Source organism: Accipiter gentilis, chromosome 30 (genome assembly GCF_929443795.1).
Source record: "Accipiter gentilis chromosome 30, bAccGen1.1, whole genome shotgun sequence".
Lineage (NCBI taxonomy): Eukaryota > Metazoa > Chordata > Aves > Accipitriformes > Accipitridae > Astur > Astur gentilis.
Window position 1 is genome coordinate 11,292,303 of NC_064909.1, and position 20,004 is coordinate 11,312,306.

General features: G+C 36.0%; 1 protein-coding gene across 4 annotated transcripts in view; it reads right to left on the minus strand.

The window, feature by feature from the left end:
* Positions 1 to 20,004, minus strand: part of USH2A (usherin) — a 394,090-nt gene that overhangs the window by 197,730 nt on the left and 176,356 nt on the right. For all 4 annotated transcript variants that reach the window (XM_049833600.1, XM_049833601.1, XM_049833602.1 and 1 more), the window contains exon 32: positions 19,015 to 19,176. In XM_049833600.1, coding sequence (XP_049689557.1) covers positions 19,015 to 19,176 — 162 coding nt within the window. The remainder of the gene's footprint in view (positions 1 to 19,014; positions 19,177 to 20,004) is intronic.

The window sequence follows — 20,004 nt, forward strand, 5'->3', positions numbered from 1 at the left end:
AGAGTTTCTGGAAATACCTAGTTAAATTCGAAGAGGAAGGAACTTTGTCAAGGATGAAGAGAATGAAAGATGGAAAAATGTTTTATTTCTCTCCCTGAAAAAAAAAAGTGACTATAAGTTACTATGTGTGTCTCAGTGCCTGGAATGGAAAAAGTGAAAAGACATGACAGGGAAACATGCAAAGTTTAAAAGAACAAGAATAACAAGGAATGGAAACACAGAACATATGAGCAGCAAGATCCTTTAGGATCAACTGATAAGCATACTGAGAGGGGAGGGAAGGAGAGGAGAGGTTAAAAAAAAAGAGTAGAAAGATAAAATATGGAAAAAAGAAAAATGTCACCAGGATCAAAGGAAATCTTTGTTCCTCATCTTGATTTAATAATGCCAACGTATTTTGACTAATAAATGCTGAATAGAAAGTTTCAATGGAATCCAAAAGATTTAGGTGGGATAAAGGCTAAAAAGAAAAATGATGTTGGTGGGAGCAGGAGAAGAAAATACAGAAATCAGTGACTTAGGAATGTCACTCAAAGCATGAGCTTTGCAGTCAATGAAAATCTCTCCACAGACTTCATCAAGGTTTGTATGAGTCCACAAATATAGTGTTGGTAGTATTTCTAAAAGGTTAGAACCAGAAACTGACAAACTGTACAATAAAAATCATAATACATCACAATTGATGCAATTACTTGTCACAATCTGATTTGGCAGGTATTTTCCTATTTAAAGTTCAAAGTGTTTCATAATGGATCAATGGATTCAAACAACTACAGATACAAACATGAATCTGAATGAGGAGGGAGGAGGTTCTTAAAACTACAAAGCCACTGTTTGTCAAGGCCCTCTAGCAACAATGCCTTGTTTTCCATTTGCTTGATTGCATGATTTGCATAAGATCAAGTGTAGGCAATTGTGGTCATGAAAAACAGATCACTCTCAAACACATTAGAAATGGATCCACAAGCATTATCCAGAAATGCGTTACAAGAAAATGCACCCCAGTGCATGGAAAACTCAGTGATTAATGTCAAACAAACTATAATTTACAATATAGGGCATGAATTATATGTTATTTTGCAATTGATTTCATGCTGTTGCTGGAAGAATTTCATTGATCTCAATTTACAAAATGAACCCAATAAGCAGACAACTATTTTCTTTTTAACTCACAGCAAAAGCTGAAATTTTTTTCCTACACATTTGCTTGATCAGGTTGTATTCCCGTGTGTTCCACAAATCCAGTCCCCTGTGTTACTTTAAAATAAAATAAAATGCTTTTTATTGCAATTTTCCAACAACTACATTCTTAAATCACTTCTTTCTTACCAAAACAAAGCTAAACTTAAAAAGTATAGAGGTTTATTGAGAAAAACCTAAATTCAGGATTTGGTCTTGTACTCATTTCTGGACTCAGAAGGGCAAAAAGCACCAAATGGCAAAGAAAAAAGAGACTTTCTTGGGGGTACGGGATTCCCTCAAATCATCCTATTAAGGTAGCAGCCAGAAAAATAATTCTGCATTTTTCATGTCAAAAACAGAACAAAAGAAGAATACTAAAATAAACCTCCACATATATGTTTTAAAACCATTACTTTCCCCAAAGAAAAAGGCAGGGGCTTGGGGGGTGGGGGAGAGAAAGGGCAGGGAGAAAAGAGATCAACCTGCCTTTTCATTTCTTTGACCTCAGAGGCAATACAAACAAACTAAATTCTTTTCTAACTCATATGTCAGCATGAGAATTGCTAACTATAGTGGCTGTCATTAAAATTGACATTTGCATACCACTGTGTTTATTATATGTGTGGTATATGTGGAACTTCCCACACTAACCAAGGCAACTGTCTTAAATATCATGGTAAATCTAACTATAGTGGTTGGTATATATCCAGTTTCTAATAACCACCAGCATAAGTCCTGATAGCACAATCAATGCATGAGACAGAAAGAATAAAGAATGACCCTGTTTGCATGGTCAATAAGAACACTCACTTTGCTTTGATCAAATTTAATGGGTAGTCATTGAAAGATAATATGCAACACTACAGTGCTACTTTTAGCATGGAATTTGAGAGGTGTTACTAAGATAGAGGAGAAAAACGTATTTAGTAGAGTAAAAAAAAAAACAAAACCCTGAAATTAGAGATTTAAGAACTTGATTCAAAACATGAGCTTTACCGTCAAGGTGTCAGAGTACATCACAGTTCAAAAATAACACAGCAGTAATGTCTACAATGTTTTAATTTAACCGTAACATGAGGTATTCTGTATTCAGGTTTACAGCAAGGGAGTCACATACCCTTCTTTCCTCCCCCTTTCCACCCTACTTCCACTCTCCGTGGTTTCAGGCAGCTATTGTAAGGACCAGAAATGGCAACATCCTGTCTTGGTGACTGCTCAGTTGAAACGTGATTTGCGTAAAGAACCCCACACAGTTTCTCTCAGGAAAATAATTGAGACAATAGTTATCCCATTGCTATATTCAAAGGAAAATAATACAGCAGCACTGTAGCAAGGGATTGTTAGCACCACAAAAAAGAAAACCTGCTGAGACAGTATGAAGATGAAAAACTTCCAAAGAATTCCAATCACCACATTGTTTATGTAGCTAGACTGTATGACTACTTCGGCTCATTACTCACATCCTTATTCTGTTCTCTCATCTTCTTTCTCATAGTTTGTTAAATTAACTCACAGTAACTTAATATTTAATTAGAACGTAAACTCTTTGGGACCATAAATCTGCATCACCAAATACAATGATGTCCCCATCTGATTTTTATGCACTACTAAAAAAAAAATCAAATTCATAAAGTAAGTGCCAAGATCATATTATCAGGCTTGCTTCATCAGACATCATTAGCAATTCTTTCCCTTCCACCATTTTCTGAAAGCAAGTAACAACTCATATATAACTTTTAGTACAGTATATCCTGCTTTCTGTATTTGTAAAGCACCAATCACTTAATTATACTGACTTTTGAAGAACCATCACTAATGTACAACCTTCTCTGGGAAGGTATTATACTAATGCTACATCTTTTTCACAGAACTCTGTGTACCCCATGTCATACTCATCACTCCCTTGAAAATATTTCAGAAAACCCAGGACGTCACGAATGACACAACTTGCGTACTTCAGGCAACTCAATCAAGCCCAAGAAAACAGTGTGCTCATGTACCTAATTGTATAAGCTAGCAATGAATGGCCTTTCACATGTGGAACTGGCCCATTAATTGAAGAAAACAACTATCTGCAAAATAACAGCAAATTCTGCTGGATATTAATTAATAATTAAGAATGTTCCAGAGTGAGAATTAAAAGAATTTTGTGAAGCCACTAAAAACAAAGGCAAGAAATAGACACAAATAAACTCAGGGTCACAAATAATTATTTTCAGGAAGCACCATAAGCTGTTCTGCTCTCTAACCAGCAAAGACTTTGACACAATGGCACATGGACGAAACAACTTTGCTTCTAGCTGGCCAAGAAACACTGATGTGTTTTAGAAGCTATTTGCTCAGCAGTAAATATCACTGGTTTTCCAAATTACCCATAAAGGAGTAAATCCTAACTCCATCTGAGATGTATATGCTTTAGAAGAGCTCAGGAAAGGTACAACTTTCAGGCCCCAGCTGAGGAATTAAAGAGCATAGGACAACACCATGTATCATACAAGAGTACCAAAAACATGACAGTCATGTGTTGGACTGTGTAAAAAAGTTATATTCAAGAAGAAAAACCCTTTGACACAAACGCGAAACAGAAGGATCTTTAATCATTTCAGTTTGCAATGATTTCAAACAATTAAGGAAGATACTACATGCACATGGTAGACCTACAGCTCTGCTTTGGAACAGTGGTAGCTCTTTAAAAGGCTTTTAAATATAATTATGATTAACAGCAAAGATTATAAAGTCTATTTGTTTTCAGATTTAGTAACAGTGTCTCTTGGTTGTGCTCTTACAGCCCTTAGCTTTTGCACGGAAGACCTTTCTGCCATTTATCAGCCCAAACTCTTGTACTTCTCTGAGCGCAAATTCATCCCTCAAATGTTGTGTTTCATCCTGGCCAATTCACAAGGCCACACTAGCATCCATTCCTGATTATTGTGTTTCATTTTCCCCTTTTTTTTTTTTCTTTGTAAAACTGTTTTAACCTTACCCTAGCAAGTTACACACCTTTTATAATTAAACATGCATATTATTCATTTCCCATTGCAAAAGTCAGAAAACAAGGATTCTGGTCTTATTTTAAAGCCGTGTCCCTGAGATAGCTACTATAGGTACATCTTCCAGGCTGTTCTTGTCCTCCAGTTAGGACACACTAGCTTGAAATCCTGAAGGTGCTCAGCTGAAGAAAAATCAAATCATGTGAAGTGCCACAAACCACATTGTTTAGAAAAAGTTGAAGGGAAACATCAGAGAAGGACATTTAAACTTCTTTTAATACTTTACCACCAATTAATCTACCTGATTCCTTGTGTAACTCTAAAAACATCTAATGTCACTGATCACAGAAGAGTCATGGTGCATGTGTGAAGCTCCTTGGAACCCTCCTTCCCCTAACATCCCTAAAGTGTTCCCCTGGCCCCCCATCATTAGTCACCATCAGAAAAATACAGAGGTGTTTTGGGAGGTTTTTTAAAGGCTTCTCTTGCTGCCAAAACAACACATAGCCCGTCAGTGCAAACATTCAGCATCGAATGAATATAATGAACTTCCAAGTAACACCTTTGTTTACTAGAATTAAAACCGTGCATTGTCTCCCTAGCTTACTTCAATTATAACAGCTGGACAAATAAGGTGAGCTTGAAGGTCAGAGGGGGAGAAAGCAGAAAAAGGACAGAGCACATTAATTTTTACCAGGCACATGAAGAGAAGTAACTGTGGTCATACCAGTATCACTACCTTAGTTTTATTTCTCTCTTTGTAATTTCTTTGCACACCATATGGCATAACGCAGCCCTATTTTAAGATTTAACTGAAAATTTCCATTCATGAATGCTTCCAATCCAGTCGCTGTATTGCTATCAGCTTAAATAGAGGGGAGTTGTTAGTATACATCATAAAACCCATGATATCTCAGTCAATGTCAAGCCCAGAAAAGTGAAAAGGGAGGGGGTGGGGGGTGGGGGAAGAAGTGTTTTGAACATTTTACCTCTATATTACTTCAGCTTTATATTCACAACTGGAAAATATATTTGCACTGGGCAACTATGTTGCAAATTTGAATGTCAGATACCTGCTGCTATAAAACTGGAACTATTCTGGATTCACATTAGTATGACCAAGAACCCCTTGGCTCACTAACAGAAGTACATCCTGTATTCCCAAGTAATTCTGATCTTTCTACAGTGGGAGAAACAAAATTCAGATATGCCTTACATTTGGTCTTGAGTTAATTGTATCAGGTCAAAGGAAGAGCCTGACTGCCACTTTTACAACCCACTGAAGAACACATATGAACGTGCAGCTGTGGTAAGAGAAGCCAGTAAGATATTAAGTTATATAAGAGTATATGGTAAGTAATACAGCAACTATTGCTATCCATTTTATATAAATCAATAGTGCAGTCTCATCTGGAATAGCATACATTAGAGACTGCAGAAATAAAGACTGTCTGGAAAATGGCAGTAAGAAAGGACAGGCTTACAAACACTCTCATAGGAAGAGAGGCTGAAAAAACAACCTGAGAAAAGGAAACAAAGAAGATGACACACCATACAGGTATATAAGACAGTAAGTGCTACACAGAAAAGCAATTAGGACCCTGTGTTCCCATGAACTCCCTTTCGATAATACAGGGGAAAAAGGGCATCCAATAAATTTAGAAAGTGGAATTTTCAGAAAAACTCATCCAACGAAAAATCATGGAACATCTACTGCTGACAAGAAGATTCAGGTTTATCTTTATAAATCAGGGGAGAGACATTAAATATCAACTTTATGTTTTTAAAATTATTTTCATAAGCATCACTGTAATTTGCAAATCTGTACAACAGAGTCCTGAAAGATTTCTATACTTCTCTCTCTGTATCTGAGACTACTTAGAACTCTTCAACACTGTATTTTATTTTAAGTTTTTCTGCCTAAGCAAAGAAAAAGAGGGATGGGAGGAAAGAAATTAATTTCCAAAAGTAATATTTTCTTTGACAAAAAGTAAACCATTTTACTAGTAGATTTTTACTTATTAAAACTGAATATGCATACTAAATCACAAAATACCATTTTCAGCCCCAAACAATTGTTTTAATCAACAAAATATTCAACAAAATAAAATTCATCAAGCAAGCAGAAACTGGAGACAGCACACGCAAACCAGAAATTGGAATCCAAACAAGAAAAATATGACAATGGCTGTTTGAACTGCTAACAACTAGACGTTACAGATTAGTGGTTTATAGGTTATGAACTTTATTTAGGTATATATGCATTTTACGTCCATTATGGGTGACTTGTTCCACCATTTCATATAGTACCAGGCATGCAAGATGATTAGAGAACAACTCTCACCATCCAGGCAAGGCATCATGTGATTTAAGAGTTTCTGTAGAAGAGATACTATTACCTTCCGAGGAACAGAACAGCTCTGTATATCTGAATTATAGTCAGAGAAAAAAGGGTTTTGCTAAAACATTACTGTAGTGCTGGAACAAGGATAGTGGGAGGACTCAGCTTCTGAGCACCATTCCTAAACAAGACAATTTATAGCAAGTTAAATCTGTTGCAAGACTACAAAAACTGAGCTAGTTTTCAGCTGGCCACAGAATTAGCAGCATAGTAAAATATACTGTACTTCTACCTGCTCTCCTCTGTCCTTACTGGAACAATCAGCCCCAGCTGTTGAGTCATTAATATGGTCAACATGTCACTGGGGAAAATTATTGGGATTTCTATTTCCCCCTTTTTTTCTTTTTTAAAGCTTACTTGCTTTATATTTCCTTTCAAACTACACACACCAAAAAAACCCCAAAAAACAAACCCTGAAAAGCCCAAAGTTTTTTTCAACTTGACATGTTGCACTACCCAGTTATGTCATGTAGTGTCAGTAATGTCATCAGATAACATAACTGCCACAATCTGATGTGATGCATTAAACTGGGATTACCAGAATAAATCATGTTTGTGGGTACACAGATCACAGGTGGTACAGTCAGCTGCTCTGTATTATGGCGTATCTATAGGATGCACAGATTAGGATATAATGTTCAGAGGCTTGTTCTCGTTTGTGAAGTGCTTTGCAACCATAACTCAACAGTAAGGAGCCACCAAACAGTTATAATGGCATAAACCATCATCAGGGAAAAATACAAATCGATCAGTGCCAGTGATATAAAAGAAAAAGCATGCATCTGTCCCCAGTCTCATAAATTCAGCGGTTGTTGTAGGCTTTTTCTCTATCCCACATGTACTTTATTAATAACAGTAACTATCATAAATAATAATAATGCAGAGTAGTTTATTTCAAGATGAATGCTCTTCTTATTATCTGTTGATCCTCTCCCTGATTTCTTACATCCTGCCTATATTCCTCCTGTAAATGGTGGGGGGAGAGCTAGTTTAATTTATTGTTTGAAGTTTATGCCCTTTAATTGGCAACAGTGTGCTATGCCAAGAAAGTTGTCTATGTAGGCTCCCTGAAATATCTGCATACCTTAACTGACATGTTAAGCTTCTACAAAGGAAGCATAGAATTTACATTCTACTGCATGTTATAAATAAGTAATAAGAACAGATTAGAATTATGCATTTACGCCTACTAGTGAGAGTGAGATGCATAATTCAGAAGTGGCAAACCCTTAAGAGGCTTTCGTATTTCACCCCAACACTCTGCCCCCTCCAATCTCGTGTATGCAGAACATAGTATATTTTTCAGTCCCACTGCTCCAGAATGCTTTTTTTTTTTTCCAGCTAGACTGTTTAGATTTTATAATCACTACTTTTTCTTTCTTGCAGAAAAGCAACAGACACTGTATATGTTAGTAGCCATTGTTGGGAATGTATCTGCTTTATGTTACATCTGGCATCATCTTTCTGAATTTTCTTGTGATACTCAGGGACATGACTGTAAGACACAGATGTTAAATGGCAGTGCTTTCAGAAGGTGCCAGAGTAAATGGAAGCCCTCTACCTAACTTACAAAGAGAACGCAGAACTTGCAACTGAAACTTCCTTATGCTTCATAGTTAACGTGACATACTGCTCCTCTAGCTGGATCTCCTGGAGGAGTAATCTTTACACCCATTCATGTCCTCAGCTTCTCTGATGAAGCCTGTAAACTAATACCTGTTATGAACACAATTTATACGATAGCACAAAAAGGCCACAGATTTTGCAGAGCCTGTGGCTTTCCCCCACAGCAGTTCTACCTCTAAGTAGCACTCTGTTACCTGATGATAAGATGTAGGAACAAGGAATTATTTTAGTCTAGTTGCTTTAATATTTTTTGGTTCTCTGGCTAGAGCACTAAAGTGTGGATTAATGTACCTCTCAAAGAAGCATCAGTAGGGACAGGCTCTTTGGTGGAAGAAATAATCTTGTAATTTCTCTGAACTGTTTCAAACTTAGTTCCTTGGTTTTTCCTTTGTCATGTGTGCAAAATATTTTAAATTATGTTCTAGTTCTAACTACTGTTTGTTTATTCTGCCTCAATCTCCGCCATGCAACTTCTTTTCATAGTTAAGCTAACACTTGTACCTCTCTTTTTCTGGTAATATTTACTTATTTATTTAATTTTTTGCATTCTTCAGTGTACTTCACTATTTTGAGTTTTCCTGGACTGGCTTTCTATGGACTTTATCTCTGCCTGCAAATTTAGGAGAAAGACTTCAATTATGCATGTATTTTAATTCCCAGTACAATTTAACAGCTTAAAAATTGTTATGTGACATTGTAACAGTGGTATTAAATCCCAAGAGCCATTATCTCAAAAATTCAAAACATATTAGTTGAAACGAAAATAATACTTTTGCCCTAACTTTTAAGAATAGTAAAAGGCACCACAATTATTTTGGTATGTAGGAGAGCATTCTTATCCTTAAGCTGATGAAAAGGCTAGCACATCAGCTCATGAGAACACGTGAACATTCTTGTCAATTGGATTAAATTATTGTTCCTTGATCAGAAAACAAATGACTAACAATATTAAAATTAAGTGATCATAAATAGCTCTGAAGTTGAAGTCAGTATGAAATTCAACTTTGAAAAGGAAGCTATTGACATACTGTACCAACATGGGTTACTTTCCACTATTGATAATTTCCTTCATTTTCTACATTTCTCCTAGAATAAACTGTGGAAATTTTCACCACTTATAGGTCCTTTGTATGAACTCACCCAGTCTAGCCAATGATCCTGGAAAGGTAAGCAATGAGGATCCAGAAGCTTCTAATTAGCCAGATTCTCTAGTCACCTCTGAATAATCTTTTCCACTGACTAACAGAGGGGATGCAAAGCTATCCACCCACTGTCCTAACAAGAAAGCTTTCAACTGTTGGCAGAGCTGTTTTAGCTGTCCCTACTATCTATTCTGCACTGATTCCAACTCTAATTTATAAATATATAAGTCTCCCCCAAGATGTTTGTATAAAATTTTATATATTTATGCACCTCTGTTGATGGAAACCACATATGCTCACGGAAAGACCATAGAAACTTATTGATTGAATTAATTAAATCACAGATTAGAATTAGAAATTATTAATGATATATTTCCAGATACAGAACACAGGCAGTATATTATCACCAGTGTAAATATTCACTCTTTCCCACCTGATCACTTATTCTTTTACATGTGCAGATTTCGTGCAGCACCAGTCCTCACCAAAATGATTGAACAGCACCATTCTTAATTTAGAAATGCAGGTGCTTATTTACATGTAGTGATAAACATACCCAGACATGCAAAAAAAGAAATCAAGATATGCATACCGTAAATGTGACTTGAATGTGCCTCTGTAATAAAGGAACATGTTATATCCAAAGCAGCCACCACAGAACCAATAATGATCTTTATCATCCACCTTTCCATTCATCTTAAGACCATGAGTTTAAGCTTCATTTAAAGCATACTAATATGATGTTCTTCTCACATGTTTAGTTTTATGTTCACTTAAATATTTTTTCCCATGCACTAGTTAATTTACTTGTAACACATCACCTTAATGCATCACTCTATTTATATAATAAAAACCATGGGAAAGAAAGAAAGAAAGAAAGAAGATAACTCCCCTGCAGCTTTCGAAGTCCAACTACAATTTATGTAACATGCTTCAAATCAGAAATAGATCATCATAAAGATAAAATATTTCATGGAAGACTAGTGGAAAGCATGATGGAGTTCAGTACTGACAAAAAAGCTATTAAGCTTTATGTAAACAATTTAGGCAATCAGTGTAGAAACCTAGGTTACATTTCTGGCAGTGATTCAACAGGAAAGGAAGTATCCTAGAATGCCTTTCATGCTTTTTGTGACATGATTTATGCCTTGCATATGTTTTCACATAACTTAGGAGGACAGGGAAACAGAATTTGAAAATATAGGAATCTTCCTCCAATCAAACAAACTATCAAATATTTTTAAAATCAAACTTATACCCAACTACTTTATGGCCTTGTAACACTCAGGTTTGTATTGTTCACACACAAGACAAGACTTGTGAAAGATGAAAAATACTCAGAAAGGTCTGGACTTACAGTAACAGAAAAAGACATTAACTGGTGAAGCATTTTAGAAATGCAAGTTGTAACAAATTTGCTCAGATTTATTGAAATAACAAGTCTGAAACATACGCAAACATCAAAGATTCTGCTTTTCATAAATTTGTCTCATATTTTTTCAATAAATAAAATGCTGAAAATATTTAAGTAATGGTTAATGAATCAATACCCTTGTGGCCATGCATTCAGTAAAAACAAGGCAAAGGGGAGCCCCCAATTGGGAACCCTCCAGAAGCGTTACTGTGCTGTTACCCATACATTGCCACCATTTATTAATATTCCACTAGTGTTAAAGGAAGGTTGGGACATATTGGGTGTAGAAAGAAGGGTCTGCGTCTAGTGCAAGCCAAACAGGAATGCATGCACTGCTCAGTAGGAATAATTATCACAGCTGACAAACCAACACAATTTGTAATAGCAGCATGGAAAAAAATATCTATCTTAAATTAAATATACATCAAGTGTTTGGCAGTTCAGAAGACCAAATGGTCCTAAATGAGTAAGGACAAATATGCGTGTATTTTGCAGGGCATAACGAAAATCTGAGAGAGAAGCTTCATTATGCAGCTTGCAACATCAAAAAGGCCGCCCTACTCTTTACAAGCCTATTAAGTTAAGAGATAAGTGAGGTATATCCTTATGAATGGATATCAAGAGATTCAAACAGAAGGAGCAGGTTTGGCCTTAGTACATCTGTGCAAGAGGTGTCATATCTTTATTTACATGAGGCCAGCATTACCTGAAACTAAGCATAAATCATTTACCAAGCATTTCAAAATGATCCTGGCAAAAAAAAATGTCAGGGAAGGATGCTTTCCTTTATCTGTAAACATATGATTTATAAGCTGAACATAAACCCTTGCACAGTTTCTGATATTTTCTAAAGCACTTAACAAAAGTGTGATCAAATGAAATCTTAACTGAAACTATAAGCTTATGCATCTCTTCTATCAGCAAAATTAAAACCAGAACAGAACCCACCACTTTGCCTTCCTAGCTTCACGCAAACCACAATTACCAGACATACTGCTGAAAATAAGATCCTACAAAAAGTTTTTCAGGCTATGAGCACAACATGGCCAAGAAAGCATATTCTAGTTCTTATAAATCTAAGGACACCTCTCAATTTTTAGTAGCAAATAGTGGTCACCACGTGACAACTGCTCACAAAGAGAAACTGTATCCCTTGATAGGGTCCTATATGAAGTTCTCAGTGATGAAAGGCAAAATGCGGAGGACAGACTATGCCCTTCAGAAATCCCAGAGGAAGGTAGACAAGATGCACAAGATTGGGCCAGTTTGCCCAAGAGAGGTTCACACAGGCAACTTTAGAACAAAGTGATCTCAGAAAGTGGCAAAATAAGAATTTGCTGCTATCTAACTGCAGTAGGGATGTCTTGGAGAAGACCTGAGAACCCACATGACTGCAGAACACCTCCAAGATGATAATGTGTGGCCAGTGCGCTCTGCTGCTTGAAAAAAAAAGGAAAAAAAGGCCAAAAAAAGGCCATATTTAAATTTTACAAATTGAACTCAATGAACACTTGATTTAAATCTGTGCTCCTCAGTACACATTGTCTTTTGAAGAGATCTTGGCATCTTTAAGTCTGCTGACCAATCTCAATATCTGTGAAGGAGAAAATAAAGATCTAGAAGCCTCTATGTGTCTAATTCTGACAACTAATTTTGAAGTAAGATCACAGGATAAAATAATCTGGGAGTTTTACATTTTTTAGTGGTTTTAATTTTTGTCATGGAATTTAGACAAGCCTGGAAATCAATTTATTTTTCTCTTTGTTTAAAAAACAGAGCCCAGAGCCAAAATATTTCCTATGCTGCCAGGAGGGAAAGGAGAAAAAAAAAGACTCTCCCTGTTCTACAGCTATTAGCTCTGGAGAAGCTATTTGCTCCAGTTTGCGTTGGTACATACAGAAGACTGGGAGGTACCAATCACTCTCATTTTATAATTTGTGTTGCATTTTAATTTTTAGAAAGCAGTACTCAAACAACCTGAGAGCTCAGCAATTCCAGCAGGGTTAGCGTGAGTTCTCTCCTGGCTTGCTGTGTTACCCAAATCTGATCAAAGGACAAGGACTCCAGAAGCCTGTCCAGCTGTGGTTTTATAATGACACCATTAGGTTTTGCTCTATAATCAAGGTCCCTAAAAGTCTGTGTAGCTTCAGGCTTAATATCTGCGACAAGGTTAACTGAAATCTGCAGCAAGGATAACTACTTTAGCAGATTGTATCAGCAGGAAATATTTAAACACTATTTAAAAGGATTTTAAATAAGCAGATTTTATTTAACACTGCACTAATGCACTGCAATAGAAAATGATACAACAGAGCTGCTACAAATAAACATAATGCTTTTACCCTTACCCCACCCCCCTCCCTTCTAAATTCCCCAGATCTGTATTATTAAGTCCAATGAGCGTACCAGATCCTTCTGTCTGAAGCTGAAATACAGGAATGCCAGACTCAGACAGCCCATTTGCCCTTTGGTTTTGTGCCTGCTGAATCTGCATTCTGGGTCTGCGGAATTAATTACGATAGTACCGGTCACTGGCAATGTCAGTGTTGCCAATTCAGGTGTATCAAATGTGCTTTCTTATATGCCTACAACTTTTAGAGGAAGGCAGCTTCTCCTGTAAGACTGGTGTACTCTGCCCTCTAGTGCTAGGTGCACCAATACATGTTTACTTAAATGCATACTCAGGCCACAATAAAGCCTGAAGCAGCAGGCATTCTTTATATGCCATCCTGGAAACCATGTTATTTCCTATATGCCTTATCAGCTGGATGCGTTGCTAAACCAAATATAAGAGGTTGGCCTGGAACTGTAGCATGGTATTGCAGGACCCTAAAATAAGAAAGAGACACTGGGGCATATCTCACTGGGTCACGTGCAAGACATTTCAGATAACCAATTCTGATGGTGAAGAGGTGAAGACTAACTTTTCATTGCTCACAATGCTCTTAAATAAGTCTCTGCTTCACAAAAAAATGAGGAATTGTGACATCCAGGTTATAATATACATAAATCTAGCACTAACATTGTATTGGATAGCAAACCATTCTTTCCAAAACACTCTAGTAAAAGAACAGACTGGGTTCATTTGGTATTTATATGTATTTCACTACAGCATGGAAGATGGGAAATAAACTCATACCAGAGAACTACAGAATTTTCTGTTGTTTGTCCTTTAAGGCAAAAGCTGCCTGCCATCTTTGAGCAGGACCTAAAACAAAGGAATGCAAATCCTTAGGGTTGGTAATTGGTGTTTTTAAACACAGCTAGTGCTAAGAACTGTAAGAAAAGTAACCACGACAACTACATCTTAAACCTAACATAATAAGTATTTTCTTCTCAGCCATTCAGCTTCTTGCAGTGATACATCTTATTGCAATGATCCTCCATGCACAATTCTGTGGATTTTCTTGTTCAAATTGTTTCACTTGGCAATTAGTATGATATTGATATTACTTTGCTTTCATTATCATGATCTATCATTTAAAAGAAGCAGTAGTAGTCATAGGGATAAAAAGGACAAAAAACTTTGCCAATTTTTCACGAAAATGTAATAATTGTGCATGGCTGTGCATAGTGTGTACTGTAATTACTACTGGTTTAGAGCAACATAAAAAAATAGAAGTACTAATTTGGGGTTCTCTTGTTTTTTGAGTTCAGATATGCTAAGCCCTGCTTGCACAGACATCAAACATCTGCCTCTTCCTCACAGGAAAACAAGGCTCCCATTCTACCCTGGTTTTGTAGGATCAGCCTTCCCACACTCAGATCAAATAACAATTTGAATAAGCCAAATCTTAGTTCATGCTCTTAGACAAAATTGTGAAGACAGCTCTTTCTCACCTTTTCCAAGGCTCTCCTTAATATTTTGCCGAGAAAACTGGTAGAAAGCAGTCTGTCACAGTTTTTTAAACTCTTACGCATGTAATTTAGGGTAACGCTGTACCCATTTAACTCAGTTGAGGATCTGTCCTTGTAACGTAGTTGACAGGATCTCTTTGCTGAAAAACTGGAAACACTTCTTTCAGGTTGGCAGAGAAAAATAAGTTTCATACAGCTGAGTCTTAATATGAATATCTTCCTTTTAAAGATTCATGATAAGAACCATTAGATTCTGCTAGGAAAATTATACGAACACAATTTGTTAACATTGTCAAGTACCTAGTGCTGCAGAAAATGCAGACATGCATCCTCAATGACACACTCAGTGCAAAGATAGATTTAAATATTTTTTGTTTTCTAAAGGTATCTACAAAGTCATTTCCCTTTGTAAACATGTTAGGTAATGAACACCTTTTCTTAATCCATCAAATGTTCAGCACTTAAGAATAGAGGAATATTTTGCTCTAATCTTTTTTCTAAAGTTTCTTCACAATAAGGTTTCCACCAAAACAAAACTTGGCACTTGGGTCACATCTGATCATTACTGTCTTTGCTCATACTATACCTTTCTGCATTTATTCGACCACCTTTCTGCTGGTGGTATTGACATCACCAGCTCAGGCCACTGCAGTCTAATACTTTTCAGTATAAACCCCACCCTGTTTTCTCTTTCATCTCAGGCAGGTGGGAAATTTTTGAGACTAATTTAAAGAAAAGAGAAAACAAGAACAAATACCTTGCCTAAATTTAAAAATACGAAAAAAGAACTATATTAAGAAATCACCACATTTCAAAGTAGAAGCTTCAATTTTGCCTGTGAGTGTTTGGATGGGAGAAAGAAGCATATTTTCCTCTCCAGAGGAAAAAAACAACTCAAATTTTCCTAAAATCAAAAGCCTTTGTAAGATCAGTGTGTATATGTTAAAGAGTTTTGAACATAACTGTACAAGCTTCTTCATCTCCTCACAGCTGCTAGTTATCTCTACAGAACGGTAAGGTATGCAGGTTTGGAGAGCAGAACCCTATTACTATTGCCTTCCTGAGCTGCAGCTGTTGGTCTAAGTTATAGGAGCTTCTTTACGCTCACATAGAGGACTTGAAAACATGAATACAGAGGCATGGATTCACACAGCCTAAATTCCACCAGGGATCCTGCACAGAGTATTTCTTCTTGGCTTGTCCATACCCATTGGAGACACTAGGCTTTCACTGGAATTTAGGATGTGAAATAGCACCCAGATTACATGAGGAAATAGTACCACATAAGACAAATGCATAAAGGTGGCAAGCAGAAAAATCGCAGATGGTTAACAAAGGTGTTGCAGTACAGGGGCTGGCTTCATTTCAGTGCTTTATTACTCATGACAGAGAAACCAAATTTGTCACAATGGGGAAAATATTTAAAGGCACTAATGGACAATGGATGCCTAATGGGTCTCCCTTTTCAAAGTGGTAAAGTGTACATTTGCCATATGTGCTTTTAAAGGGGTTCCTTTTTAATTACAGCTCAACCCCTAGAGGAAACAAACCCCTGAATTTCCATGAAAATCAATGAGTATTTCAAGCCCTCAACAACTGTCAAGATTAGAAACTAAGTTAACAATATATTTGCAGTTATCGTGTTGAGAAAACACATCCCTCCTCAAGTTATGGATTAATTAGTATGGGTCTAAACCAATTGCACTTTCCATGGTCTGAAGTGAAAGTTAGTAAAGTACTAATATTTAGACAGAATTGATGCCTTCCTAAAAAGATTTTTTTTTTTTTTTTTTTTTTTTATTTCAATAGATACAGCACTTCAAAAAAACACAGAGAGAATCTAAAACTTTCTGGTATAGACTACTGGTAAGGAACTCAGTCATATAGTTATTAAATTGGGAAAATCATTTTGGTGAATGAATAGGAAACAGATGTCAGATAATGAATTTTTTCTCTCTGTTTAGGGTCAAAAACATATTATGTTGAGGCAGTAAGTCACCAACATCACTAGCATAAATGCTGAAGGGAAAAGGATAATAATATGGGAAAAGCCAAAAAGGTAGGAAAGAGACATGTATAACACTAGAAAGTCAAAAGCTGCAACTTTTCACTGTAAACCCACAACCCTTTAAAAAAAAAAAAGAAAAAAAAAAAAATTACATTATACCTCTTTTACCTAGCCTATGAAGAAGAAAATCTTGGGCTCTGAAAGGAAGGAAAACCAGGTCAAATTAAAGATATATGCAGATCTAAGCAAGATCTTGAATAAACCTTATTCAGAATGACTGGGATTTCTAGTGACCCAAATCCCAGCCTGCTGGCTCAGATCGCCTCTTCCCCCTCAGGCAGAGTAAGAAACTGGCAGCTAAATAAAATGGATCCAAAGTAAACGGACTGATCTCCACACCATGTTCAGAATGGTAGGCAAGAGTGGCTCTTGTGCAGTACTGCATAGGGCAACATAACATGAGTCACTAGTCTTCTCTTTTGAATAAGCAAGATTCTCTGTTCACTTTATATCTTATGGCTGCCTAAAAAATTAATTGAAATCAAAGTTATGAAATGCTCAGTAGGACCAAAAATATCAATATTTCTAGAAAAAGATAAATGATTTCTAAATACAAGTAACAGGACCTCCTCTAGGAAGCTTATGAATCAGACGACTTTTCCTTGGACTAGTTTAGCTGAATGTATTCTGATTCAAGATTTAGAGGTAGAACATGAGAAATCAAGTCCTGACCCTTTTTAATTACCCTTTTCTATATTTTCAAAGAACAACTACAAAAGTTACTTGACCACAATTTCTACCAATAAGCATTAATTTTGGCTATGGGTCAGAATACAGAGATTAATCTAAAACCAACCAAAAAAAAAAATATTATGGCGAACATTTCCTCAAATGTTTTACATTGCTTGTCAATTTATAACCAGGTTGCAGATGAACGCATCAGTAAAACTTCCTGTGATGAACTTTCAGTAATGATTTTAATAAGATTGGAAGCACAACTATTTGCACTTCAAAATTCTTAAGAATAGTGTTATGGTATGGCAATAAGAGATTAATGGAGATCTTGCAAAAAAGATAAATGCCACTACAAGAATACCAGAAAACTGGGGGGATGGGGGAGAAATTAATTGAACCTATACTTTTGATAAATATTTATTTTTTTGCAGAAGAAAAATGCACACTAGTTTGAGCTGTCATTATGCTAACCTATATCCTATTTTTCATATTATTAGCAATACATAATGTGGTAGTTTATATTCAAAAATAAAACCAGAATGTATATACCTCATGTATTTATCCAGAAATACACTAAGGTTACTATGGTTACGAAAAATCCATTACCTTTGAATACAGAATGAAAAAGTTTGCCTTAAAGTGTGCACTATTTATTATAGCGATCATCAACAGCCTTCAGGAGGTTCTCTAACTAGATTCATTTTTCAGTGTCAAAACTGACCCACCACACCAGTAGCTTATGGCCTGTGCAAGGCAAAGAAATTTGAACTATATGAATTTTTAAATATGTTTTATACTAACTCAAGATGCAGAAATGGCTTTGAATTTTAAGGCCTTACATTAAAAAGAAAGTAGAGTCTTGGTACCCATTTCCTTCAAGCTGTCCGATATCAAATATTTTATTTTAACTTGTACCTACTACCATATACAAATTCTGATGGGTCAAGAATAGTGCTTATGTTGTGCTATGATACTTCTAGCTTAATATTTGGTTTTTTATTTTGTTTTCTGTTGTTTGAATAATCTCTGAACAAATAACCTGGATACTTCATTAAACTACACCAATTACATTAAAATGGGAAGTCAGATTACTATGCTTCACTGTACTGCCAAATAACAGTCATTTAGCTTCTATGTTATAGCACTGATATAACTTGGTTACTGACACATTGCATAACTGTTATCAGAAAAAAACAGATTATTAGTTTAATCTTTTAACAAATGAATTTAATATGAGCTATTCAGGAAAGCAACACAGTGGCTCTCTAATTCTCTTCTTCTTAAGGAAGACAGTAGGAAAAACTATTAAACCTGTACATCATATCTTGTCTTCAACAGTTTACAATTTACTACTTTTGAGAGCCAGATGCTATGAGATCAAAAAGTTATAAAACCATTAAAAAGATGACTCAGGTCCTGTGAAAGAGGACAATATAGCACATGATTCAGCTACACCATGGCAACACTAATTTCTGAGACACCCAACAGAAACTTCTATGAAGGATTCCTTAAAAATGGAACCCGTCAGGGTTTAAAGTGCATCCAGTCCATTTAAAATTTATTTTGCTTTTCCTCCAAAATAAGAAAGGGTCAGTCATATAATTATTCATAGCAACTATGAGATACGCATCTGACATGCTACCTAGTACAGAACTCACCTTTTACAACATACTTGGTTCCATTTCCAAAGTAAATTGGTACTCCATTCATATATAAAGTATATTGTGTAATAATACCATTTGGTGTTTTTGGTGGACTCCAACTCATCAGCAAGAACGTGGGAAAGGACATTGCAGTGGGTGGTTGCACATCTTCAGGGGCTGGTGAAAAAAATGTATAACATATTATATGTTATATTTCCACAATTAATAAATAATTTCAGTGAGCAGCTACTACCAGAATGATTTTTGATAAAGCTGAAATTTCAGAAGATATTTTTTGCTTGCAACATACGAGCATTTTGAGAACTCTACTATTACATGTGAGATTTCCTAGCCAAACAGAAACTCCTATGAAAGACAAGGATACACTCTTTGCTTTTTAGGAGAATAATTAAGCTCATATAACTTTATCTTTCCAGCTTGATAACACCGAGCAAGAGGAAGGCACATGATTTCACTAAAGTCCTTTTTGTAATACAAATTATTTTCTCTTCCTTCACGCTTTTTATTCCTAACTAGAAAGTGATAATTCTTTGTAATCACAAATGCAGATGCTGTATTCTTAGGCACTACACCTTATTTCAGACTTCTCCTAATTCAATACACTTAGTAATGTTTGTTTAGCATATATTTTATGTATATAATATACTGGAAGTTGGCAATGGATAATAATAATTTAAAAGCTGAGTTCTCTCACCGTTCCAATGAGTTATATACTAGAGGCACAAGCAATCCCACTGAATATCGCAAGGGGAGCAGAACTCGGGCCTTAGTCTGGGAGGAATATCTTGTAATTTACAAGCTCTGTGCTAGCAATTTAAAACAATAACTAGCAGTGGCTGGCAATGTGAAAACAATATAAAGTAATGAATGTTTCAATAGGGAAACAGGGATAGCTGGAGGGTGTGATATGGTGTCTGTCTTCTGTATCATCAATTTATTGTTACTAAGAGCATGCAACAAGAGCATCCAAAAATAGAAACTCCA